Here is an 11,514-nt window from a genome sequence, read left to right as displayed (position 1 = left end):
ATAGATCCAGGGTAAGTCCCCTTTCGAAGTTATTTATATACAACCCCCACTACATACTCTTGATCTGGTTCCACTGCCAAAGCTTCCTGGTATGAGCATCATTACTAACCATTTGATCGACAAGGTAACTACTGTTAAAGACAAAATCACTGATTGAATATCTGATTGGAGGAATTATAGGGCTGGAAAATAGTTAATGATTCAATAAGAGAGATTAGAGGAATTAAATGTAAATAGCATAGAATTAGGAGTGATATACGTAGAATAGAGTTTAGTCCTTGTATAAATACTAGTGTTTTCCTGTATCAAGATATATCAATAATATATCAAATTCTATAATTTCTCATGGTATCAGAGGTTTCTTCTTCACTCTAGATACCCCACACGACTTCCGCTATGGCATCTGACAAGTCAACAGAGGTAGTGCCAACTGAGGGGGTGCCAAATGCATCCGACCTTTTTGCCCTCCATCATTCGGATTCGCCAAGCCTTGTCTTAGTCTCACAAGCTCTTGACGGATGCAACTACGGACAATGAAGCCGTTCCATGCGTATTGCTCTTAGTGCGAAGAACAAACTTGGGTTCATTGATGACTCCATCAAAACTCCTCCAATCACTGATGCCAAGTTCCCTATTTGGCAGCGATGCACTGATATGGTTCTCTCATGGATATGGCGGTCTGTGAAGCCCACCATTGCTTCTAGTATACTCTATTGCAAAACCGTATTTACGGCCTGGAAGGATCTGGAGGATCGGTTCTCACAAGGAAATAATTTACAGATCTATCAAATTCGACAGGAAATTGTCGAACACCGACAAGGACAACTTTCTGTTTCTGAATATTACACCACACTCAAGGATCTTTGGGATGAATTGGCTTCTTATCATGAGCCAATTCAATGTGACTGCGAGGGATCCAAGACACTTGCAGAAAGGGTAGAAAAAGAACGGGTTATGCAATTCTTGATGGGATTAAATGACACCTACTCCACTGTTCGAGGATCGATCTTGATGATGAACACACTCCCAGATACACGCCGGACTCATGGTCTAATTCTTCAACACGAGAGGCAAATGGATGTGGCCAACCGCCGTGAAACTCTACCCAACACTCATGCAATGCTAGCAAGTCGTACTACTGCACCAAAAGGTAGCTCTAATTCTGGAAATTTTAATTCTCATAAACCGTTGAAATGCAGCTATTGTGATGGAGATGAACATCTGGCAGATCATTGTTACTATATTCATAGGTTTTCGGTCAGTCAGAAATGGCATGGCAAAAATATGACACCAAGAAATAAGCGACCAGGAGCAGCAGCTCACCACACCGAATTTATTCAGGCGACATCAAGCACTACTGAAGCGACCAGGCCCACCACCTCAATTGGTCCCATGTTCACCACTAAAGAGTATAATCAACTCATTACCAAGCTCCGCAATGGAAATGGTAATGGTGCACCACTTGCAAATGCAATAGGTATTATTACTCCTTATTGTAATATGGTAAAATATGATCCACATTCACAACTTTATTGGATCATTGATAGCTGGGCAACAGATCACATATCTCGATTGCCACCCTCACATAATATAGCTGCCACTCAACATGATTTTGTGGGATTACCTAACGGGGGGAAGGTCAAAATTAAAAGCATTGGATCTATCAAATTATCACATGAGTACTTCATGTTCTGCAATTTCATGTCAATTTATTGTCTGTGAGCAAATTGACACGTGCTCTAAGATGTACCGTGATATTTTTTTTGAATTTTTGTATTGTGCAAGACATGGAAACGAAGAGGACGATTGGCCTGGGCAAGCAATATGATGGACTCTACTACCTTACATCAAGCCAAAATCCCTACCTCACCAATCATGTTGTCACATTATCGATCTTTGGCATCAACTTCTTGGGCACCCTTCAGCAAATCCTTTTACTTTATTGTCAAAAACTGTTCCAGAAATAATGTTTGATTCCAAACACGTTTGTGATATTTGTCCTTTAGTAAAGCAAACTCGATTGCCTTTTCCTTCAAGTACAATTCAATCCAAAGCACCTTTTGATTTAATTCATTATGACATTTGGGGGGTTTACAGGGTTCCTACCCATTCAGGAGCACGCTATTTTCTAACCTTTGTCGATGACTCCACCCGTTTCACATGGGTACATCTTATACGTTTTAAATCCGATGTACAAACATTATTAAAATCTTTCTTCTCTTGGGTTAAAACCCAATTCCAATGAGACATTAAAATCCTACGTGCCGACAATGGGGGAGAATTTCTTTCCGTGCGATCATTTTTCAATGCCAATGGCACTATTTTTCACCATTCATGTGCTCATACTCCCCAACAAAATGAGGTTGTTGAACGTAAACATCACCATCTTATAAATATTGCCTGGGCACTCCGCTTTCAAGCAAACTTACCATTACAATTCTGGGGGGAGAGTGTCCAAACCGCTTGCTATCTCATAAATCATATTCCCACACCTCTACCATCTCACAAATCTCCCTATGAACTCTTACATGGTCATATGCCTAATTATTCTCACCTTCGGGTACTTGGTTGCCTTTGTTATGTCACACATCTTCTTCCTTCTTCCAAATTTGATGCTCGTGCTCGTCTATGTATTTTTCTCGGGTACCCCATTGGTCAAAAAGGTTACCGTGTATATGATCTTCCAACCCATAAATTTTTCACATCTCGTGATGTCTATTTTCATGAGAGCACATTTCCTTTTCACACAACAACTCCAGTAGATATCCCTATTGTTTTACCAATCTTACCACATGATACATCACCTCTTCCCTCACATGGCCCAATAGAAAATGACCCATCATACCATAATGAACCTGCACCTTTCACTCTCCATGTTCCACCTATTACTCCACTTCTAGATACCACCAACTCCACTCCACCAAACCCCAGCCCGATAATCTCCACCATACCACTTGAACAACATGCCACGACCAACCTTCCCTCTTCTCCTCGCAAATCAAGTCGCATCACACGACCACTGGCCCACTTCAAGGATTACACGGCTCATCATGCTGCCTTGCTTGGGCCAATCGTTGTATCTTCCTCCACGTCTAGCACACGATATCCTCTTCATCGATATGTTTCTTATGCTCACTTATCTCCTGCCCATCGAGCTTTTGTATATCACATATCACAGATAGTGGAACCATCTACATATGAATAGGCTCGTCATAACCCCAATTGGAATGCGGCCATTAATGCTGAGCTTAAGGCTCTTGAAGACAATGGAACTTGGAGTATTGTTCCCTTACCCCCTGGTCATCATCCCATCAGATAAGTGGGTTTTCAAAATTAAATACCATTCTGATGGGACCATAGAGCGGTACAAGGCTCGCCTCGTTGCCAAGGGTTTTACTCAACGCGAAGGCATCGATTACAAGGAAACCTTTGCCCAGGTTGCTAAACTTATTACTGTTTCGTTGTTTATTGACTGTTGCTCCAATTCGTAATTGGCCACTACACCAAATGGATGTACAAAATGCATTTTTTCATGGTGATCTCCATGAAGAGGTTTATATGCTATTGCCTCCTGGTTCTCCTCGACAGGGGGAGCGTGTTGTATGTCGACTCCATAAGTCCTTATACGGACTCAAGCAGGCATCTCGTAGTTGGTTTCAAAAATTTCTATCTGTCATCCGTGATGTTGGCTTCACACAATCATGGGCTGATTACTCCTTGTCCACTAAGGTATCTGGAAGCTCCATCACTATTGTGTTTATTATATGTTGACGACATGGTTATTACAGGGAACAATGACTCGAAAATTAGCTCTCTCAAACAATTTCTCAGTCAGCATTTTCAAATTAAAGATCTCAGACCCCTAAAGTATTTTCTTGGGGTTGAAGTAGCACGGTCGAAAGCTGGTATTACTATAAGTTAACGTAAGTACACATTGGATATTCTAGAAGAGGCAGGTCTACTTGGTGCTAAACCAGCCAAAGTTCCAATGGAACCTGAGCTAATATTACTACCCACTGGCGGCGAACCCCTCAAAGACCCTACTTAATATCGACGAATGATTGGTAAATTGATATACTTGACGATCACAAGGCCAGACATCACATATGCAGTCAATACTCTAAGCCAATTCATGCAGGAGCCAAAACGACACCACCTTGATGAAGCTCACCGACTTCTTCATTATCTTAAAGAAGCTCCTGGTCAAGGTTTATTATTTTCATCACACAGCAAGCTAAATTTAGTTGGTTTTTGCGTGCGGATTGGGCCCGTTGTCCAACCACACGCTGCTCAGTGACAGGTTATTGTTTGTTTCTTGGAGACTCACTTATATCATGGAAGAGCAAGAAACAAGTCACAGTGGCACGATCATCTACCGAAGTGGAGTATCGTTCCATGGCGGCTACAACTTGTGAACTCACTTGGTTGAGATTTCAAAATAAATCATCCTCATCCGGCCAAGTTATTTTGTGACAATCAAGTTGCCTTATATATTGCAGCGAATCCCATGTTTCACGAACGTACTAAGCACATTGAACTAGACTGTCACACTGTCCATGAAAGAATCCAAAGAAGGGAGATCAAGACAGCCTATACACCAACAGGAGAACAAATTGCAGACATATTCACCAAACCATTACGGGGACCACTTTTCCAACATCATCTACGCAAGTTGAATGTTCTTGATATTCACACTCCAACTTGAGGGGGAGTGTTAAAGACAAAATCACTGATTGAATATCTGATTGGAGGAATTATAGGGCTGGAAAATAGTCAATGATTTAATAAGAGAGATTAGAGGAATTAAATGTAAATAGCATAGAATTAGGAGTGATATACGTAGAATAGAGTTTAGTCCTTGTATAAATACTAGTGCTTTCCTGTATCAAGATATATCAATAATATATCAAATTCTATAATTTCTCAACTATGATCTATGAGGATGTTAAGAAAAAGTTGGAAGAGTCTGCTGCTAAGAACAAGGCTTCACGTGACAAGCACAAGTTTAAGACATTCAATGAAGGAGACCTTGTAATGGTTCACTTGCGCAAGGAGCGGCTTCCTTGCAGAGAACACTAAGGTCACGCAAAAGAAAATAGGCCCATTTCCTATCCTTCATAAAATTGGTGATAATTCATACGTCATTAACCTTCCGGACACGTATGCTATGTCAAAGACTTTCAATGTCCGGGATTTGTATGACTATCATGGGACACAACCCTTACCTTAGACCAACTCGAGGACGAGTTCTATAAGAAAGGGAGAATTGATGCAGGAGATTACTCAATCAATTCCACAATCTACGAGACTGAGATGAAGCTTCAACAATTATGTGCCAGAAGGAATCAAGTCAATTCCACGATTCAAGGAGAGTTTTTGAAAGGCCCACAGGCTACACACACGTTAAGCCATGCCCGAGGGGCATGAAGGCCACCACAGCGGATGGAAAACTACCCAAATCCCAAACCCCCTGGTGAGAATAGAACCCTGGACCTCAAGGTCCTGGGCAGATAACCAGACCAACCAGGCTATCTCTCATTCTCCACGATTCAAGGAGAGTTGATAGTAGATATTTTCTCCATAATTCTTTCTTCGTTAAGTCCTTATTTTTAGGAGTATGTTTTCACATTTGAATTCCTTTAAATTTCCCTAGTTTAAGGCTTTAATTCTGTAGCAATAAACAATTGTAAACAACCTTCATATAGGCCAGTTTATGAGAGGGAATGTAGCTTGGGAAATCAACAATTAAAAACCCATTACTATTTTTCTTTTTGAGAATTGTCTGTTTCTTCTTTCTCTTCGGAAAAACGTATAGGTTGGAACGATATCTAACTACCCGTTGCGTCAATTTATCTATTAATGATTTACTTGTCATTACTTTATCGATCTTATTTATGTCTCACAGCATTTCTTTAATACCAAAATGATAGCCAGGTTTATCTACGATCACACAGTAAACTGATAATTGAAAAACCTGAGAGTTCATGATTCATTTTCTTCAAGTCTCACACTATTACACTAAAAACATGCTCGAAACTGTTAAATGCACTCTTATTTTGATAGAATCTCCACTATGAAGTCCTCTTCTCCGTTGCGATTCCGATGTTTAATAGGCGATGAGCAACTCCTCTGTTCGTTTCATTTGTAATGGGCTTCCTACTTGAAGGCCTTCTTTCTTATTTCCTTTTGGGTTTTGTTTGATCTATTTTATTTCCTTGTTTTTCAGCTTAGCCCATATTGTATTTAGGCCTAATTTATTCTTTATTATTGTGAAGCTCACTTTATGTCTTATCCCAATACTGTACAAGACAGTATTGGTATTTAGGCTCATGAGAGCCGTTACCTCTGTAAGATTTTTTAATGAAATAAATCTCTTCTTTAACCCCTCGTTCTTCCTCTTCCTGGTTTTTTTGACTTCACGTTTCCTGGAAGACAATCATAAGACTTTGTTATTACAAAGTATATCATGGTATCAAAGCAGCCCTTCAGACCACCACCACCACCAACATCACAACCAACATCACCACCGGCCATTGAAGCTGTAGTGACCTCAGATTTAATAATTCAGATATCTCAATTCTTGAGAAATGCTCAGGCTTTTTCTTCTCAAATGACTGCTCAAGTAGTTGAATCATCCAATACAGGATCTATGTCTGCTTTTTCTGCAAAAGATTTATATGCTAAGAAATCTCCAAACTTAATCAACAAACAACATGAACAACCTCAATGTAGCACCTCCTACCCCAGTCCTACATTATCCACCATCATTCATCCCTAATACCATCTCTGCACCACCTATTCTACCCACAATACCTCAATTACCACCAATAAACCAGTTTGTTCCTGCTATTACAGCACAACAATAACCATCTAACCCTTTCCTAAATCCCTATAACCTACTACCCAATGACTTCTCAGTCACCAAACTCATTTCTCTTTAGTTAAATGGTACAAAATACCATATATGGAGTGCCAATTTCTTGAATGCACTGGAAGCAAGAAATAAAGTTGGTTTTATTTATGGCACAATGCCACCACCAGACATAACAAATGCAAATAATTAGTTATGGAAGCAAGATAATGGTCTAATCAAGACATGGTTAACAAACTCAGTGGCATCTGATATTCTTCAAAGTATCTCTTCTTGGAAGACAGCTCAAAAGTTATGGGTAGATTTAAAAGCAAAGTATGTTGTAGTGAATGAGACTAGGGTCTATAAAGTTATAAGGGAGATTTCAAATATGAAACAAGCAAATCTGACAGTTTCAGAATATCACACAAAAATGAAGTGTCTTTGGGATGAACTTCAGGAATATCAACGTTGTTCACTTTTAGCACCGAAAGATTTTTTGTTACAAAGTCGTCACCCACCGATTCAAAATGAGACATATAAATGATTCGGTCAGATTTGCTATAGTAACGGGTAGGGTCAAAGCTGATTTGGCATATGGTCAAGTATTGTAACATTAGAAGTGCTGATGTGTATGCTTATTTGGCATCCAGCTCAAGACATGTCATTAAAATGAACTTTAAAAAGTCCTACCAAAATGATATATGTCCATAATTTTCTCATCCATAAACTTACATAATCTATGTGGCAAGCAAAAAAGGCATGCCACATAGATTAAAAAAAATAAACAAACTTTATTAAATAAACCACATAGGCATGCCATATGTTTATGTAAGTTTATGGATGCTTATTTTATGGATATGTAGTGCTTCCGAAAATCCTAACATGCTACTCTCTCTCCTAGCTCTCATCTCTCTCTCTCCTTCTATGCAATTTCTCTCTCCTTGCCACCATTCAACACCTGCTCCGGGCGTATCTCCATCTTCTTCGGCCAAATCTCTACGAAAATAAAGCACTCATATATCATATTGTGCTAGCTAAAGCCTAGGACTCAAATAGGAGATGAATTAGACTTAGATTGTGCTAAGGTTCCATGTAAGATTGGAGGGGTTCAACTACTCTCCAATTCCACCAGCTGGTTCTTGTTGAAATCGAGTTGGAACTTTGACAACTTGTTGAAATCTTGCCTTTGTGCTGTGTGGTGTTTTCCAAGAACATTTGAAAACCCATCAATGGAGAGATCTTGAATAGATCGTGAAATACCCATCAATGGAGGCTCACATAGAAAGGTCTTGAATATTGAGTCTTAAGGTTGTTGAACAGATGTAATGGAAAAGTAAAAATATGGAAGTCAGAACAACAAAAATGGTGGGCTGGGGAGATGGGGAGTTGGGGTTTTGAAGGAGGGAGTGGTGTCCGCTGAGGAAGAAGATGACAAAAGGGGAGGGGTATGTTGGGAATTTTGGAGATTTATGTAGCAATATGTAAGGATTTATTTTTATTTTTGTTCCACACAAGCATATATTGACCAATGAGCTTTAACTTAATGTCACGTCAGCGGAACTCCTGACCGAACTTAATGTCACGTCAGTGGAACTCTAACCGAATCCCTTAAATGTCGCATTTTGAATCAATGGATGATGACTTTGTAACAAAAAAATCTTTCGGAGCTAAAAGTGACCGACGCTAATCTTTCGGTGATGAAAAATATAATTAACCCTTTTTCAAAGTATCTCTTCTTAGAAGACAGCTCAAGAGTTATACGCAGATTTAAAAGCAAAGTATGTTGTAGTGAATGAGACTAGGGTCTATAAAGTTATAAGGGAGATTTCAAATATGAAACAAGCAAATCTGACAGTTTCAGAATATCACACAAAAGTGAAGTGTCTTTGGGATGAACTTCAGGAATACCCAAGCTCTTCCCAAATGCAAATATGGTCTTTGTCCTTGTGATGTTCTTGAACCACTCATAATCAAAAGGGAAAAGGAGAAAGTTATGCAGTTTTTCATGGGTTTGAATGAAAGTTTTAGTGCAATTGGCAGTCAAATATTACTCATGCAACCCTTCCCAGATGTTAACAAAGTTTTCAATATTGTGTCTCAAGAAGAGAGAAAATAGAAGTTGATAGAAAAAGGGGCAGTGATATCTCAGGAGGCAATGTTACCCTTCTTTAGGCCTCTGTCATTCCAAGCTAAGCAATTTCAAGTTCAGTATTAGCAGCACTAGTAATTCAGTCTGTGCTAGTGCTTGAGAATCATATGTCAGCCATGCTTCTCCCCAACAACCATCTACTTGTTCTTTATATTGTTAATGTCTAATTGTTCTTTTTTCTTTTGTGTTCTAGCTTTCAACTTATATGTAATATGATGGTTGATTCATTTGTTATTTTGTGAAAATCAGTTTGTTCTGAGAATGGTTAATGCCATGCGGCATATGGCAGTTCCTAGAAACCCATCCAATAAGATGGTTAATATTGTCATAGATCATCAACTTATCTTGCATCGAAACGATTAAAAACAACAAGAGATGATCAACACAACTATATCAGAGTTTAGAGTAAGACAAAATAATTTCCTTTATCAAGTTTTTTATGTTGCTAGCATCTCTTACCTCCTATTACATCTGGATATTCTAGCTCTGCTTGATCAGCACCGTAAATCGACAAGCACCTATTTACCTACAGGGAAAGATGTTTCATATGATTTATTGAAGGTAGATATGATTAGTTTGTATTGAAAATATAGCACTTACTCTTACAAGTATGAGATAAGCTTGGAGTGGTAAATTTAGCTCAACGTTTGGTACATCTGTGAAGCTCAAGGTTAAGTTCTTGAAGTAGTTGTTAACATCATCAAAGGATATAATAGGTTTTTGATTGTGCATCCAACAAATAGGAAGGTTGTGCACGAATCAACGACGTTCCTTTCAGGGCCTGTCTAATCTGAAAGGTGAATCAACAATTCATGAGTTCAAGGCTACCTTTGAAGAAGAAACCACTAGGGTGATAGGCTAGTGGTGAATCTAAATGGGGCTACTATATGGATTTGGAAAAGTCATGAGTTCGATTCCCACTATGAGTAATACTCTTATGGCCACGTGTAGAGTTTTGACTTAATTTACCAGGTCGTCACGTGAGAAACTTGTGTGCATGTGGCTCTGATGGTCTGAGTTTAGGCTCATATTAGATATCCAAATAAAAACTTGTATGTTGTCGTGTTACCAAAAAAAATAAGAGTACCATTGAAAAAAAATCATGTTTTGCCTTACCCAATCAAGTGTGTACTAGTAGAGTGGATGATTTAAGTAGGATATCCACTATTGAAATCGAATTGAAGTCCTCTTACTTGAGTTGAACTTCCACCAAGCAAGAGCTCCACTGGTCCTGATAAGTAGCCACTGGAGACCATATAACAAAAATAGAAATCCAATTTTGCATAGATGATACAGAAACCTTAGTTAAGATTAATGATATATCTCACTTTCCATAATTGTTTGTCATAGGCGTCCAAGAAACTCCTAAAAGAGACACAAGATCATCTCCAAGAAACAAAAAACCACCTCCTCTACTACTTAAACAGTGGCCAACCACTTGTTGTATTAAACCCTGTGAATGCATTTGTGACAAGAAGTCAATCGGACCCCTACTTAGACCAACAATTCCAACCCCATCAAAATCTTCCGTTTGTTTGTATCCACACCTACACATTACACAGTTTTAAGTTATCATGAAATCTATTGGAATGGAATGATAACTTAAATTGAAATGTAATACATTATACGCACCCGAATACCAAAGGTGAATGAATGATAGAGCCATTGAAAAGTCGTAGATGAAAATGGTCTCTAACTAGATAACCATGAGTGGAACTATTATCATCATATTGCAAAACATACTCGCATCGATCAGTTGGGTTTGCACAATTATGTTCCTTTCTTTGGATAGCAACACATAAAGAATCCTGACATTGCACACTGCTATTTTTTGGTGGCTTGTATAGGCCTTCTTGAGGCTTTGATAACCACACAAGTATCTGTACTAGGTGAGATGAGAATAAACAACAATATTAACACAATTATATTTAATCACCTGGATACAATCCTCACAAGGTTCTACACACTTGACCCAAGTGAGGTCACCACCAGTATTGATGTGCAAATTATATTCATATAATTGTACATCCGTTTACATGAAATCTTGCATTATTTAGAGTCATTTTGGAATTAATTCTGCCTAAAGAGTGTTTAATTGTGTAATTCAGGTGCAATGGCGAATATGGAAGAAAAGGAGCAAATTGGAGAGAAAGAGCCAAGAAGTGGAGTCAGAGAGAAAATCTGATCGATTGGCCTTATAGTCCGATCGATCGGACATCCATGAAGCTGAATCAGACAGAGGAGAAGTCCGATCGATTGGACCTCTATCCGATCGATCGGCCAGAATCGCGAAAGGATTCTGAAGTTGTGCACAATGCCCGATCTCGATCTAAACTCAGTGGGTCCCATTCAAAACGACACAGACTTATTAGAAAGAACGGCTGGAGGGTTGTAAAGGGTATAAAAGCTTAGATTTTTAGGGTTTTAAGGACTTTTCACTTTTGGGGAGCAAAATCAAGGGTTTTGGGAACTACTCTACAGCAGCCATTGGCGCAAGCGCAAGGGGGTTAAG

At 39.0% G+C, this 11,514-nt stretch overlaps 2 protein-coding genes across 2 annotated transcripts; one reads left to right on the top strand and one right to left on the bottom strand.

Annotated features, from left to right (window-relative positions):
- The first annotated feature begins 546 nt into the window (after positions 1–546).
- LOC119991495 lies at positions 547–3,205 on the top strand. Its single transcript, XM_038837840.1, has 3 exons — positions 547–1,679; positions 2,098–2,164; positions 2,363–3,205. Exons 1-3 carry the CDS (start codon positions 547–549, stop codon positions 3,203–3,205), a joined length of 2,043 nt encoding a protein of 680 aa, XP_038693768.1.
- A 6,042-nt stretch (positions 3,206–9,247) lies between these two features.
- On the bottom strand, positions 9,248–11,030 carry LOC119991494 (aspartyl protease APCB1-like). The gene is made up of 7 exons (XM_038837839.1): positions 10,970–11,030; positions 10,635–10,887; positions 10,331–10,549; positions 10,196–10,247; positions 9,603–9,680; positions 9,462–9,528; positions 9,248–9,294 (listed from the first exon to the last, which is right to left on the bottom strand). Exons 1-7 carry the CDS (start codon positions 11,028–11,030, stop codon positions 9,248–9,250), a joined length of 777 nt encoding a protein of 258 aa, XP_038693767.1.
- Between the last annotated feature and the right edge of the window lie 484 nt (positions 11,031–11,514).

The sequence above is a fragment of the Tripterygium wilfordii genome, chromosome 22 (genome assembly GCF_013401445.1).
Source record: "Tripterygium wilfordii isolate XIE 37 chromosome 22, ASM1340144v1, whole genome shotgun sequence".
NCBI classification, from domain to species: Eukaryota; Viridiplantae; Streptophyta; class Magnoliopsida; order Celastrales; family Celastraceae; genus Tripterygium; species Tripterygium wilfordii.
This window is presented reverse-complemented; position numbering and strand designations above follow the sequence as displayed.

Bases quoted from the DNA above. Each gene is read 5' to 3' on its own strand.
- LOC119991494 (XM_038837839.1), bottom strand. From the start codon at position 11,030: ATGTACAATTATATGAATATAATTTGCACATCAATACTGGTGGTGACC. The intron at 10,550-10,634 runs GTGCGTATAATG...TGTAATGTGTAG, and splicing joins CATTCACCTTTGGTATTCGG to GTGTGGATACAAACAAACGG. The intron at 9,681-10,195 runs GTAAGAGGACTT...AACTACTTCAAG, and splicing joins TTGGTGGAAGTTCAACTCAA to AACTTAACCTTGAGCTTCAC.
- LOC119991495 (XM_038837840.1), top strand. From the start codon at position 547: ATGCGTATTGCTCTTAGTGCGAAGAACAAACTTGGGTTCATTGATGAC. The intron at 1,680-2,097 runs GTACTTCATGTT...GGGGGTTTACAG, and splicing joins TCTATCAAATTATCACATGA to GGTTCCTACCCATTCAGGAG. The intron at 2,165-2,362 runs GTACATCTTATA...CAACAAAATGAG, and splicing joins ACTCCACCCGTTTCACATGG to GTTGTTGAACGTAAACATCA.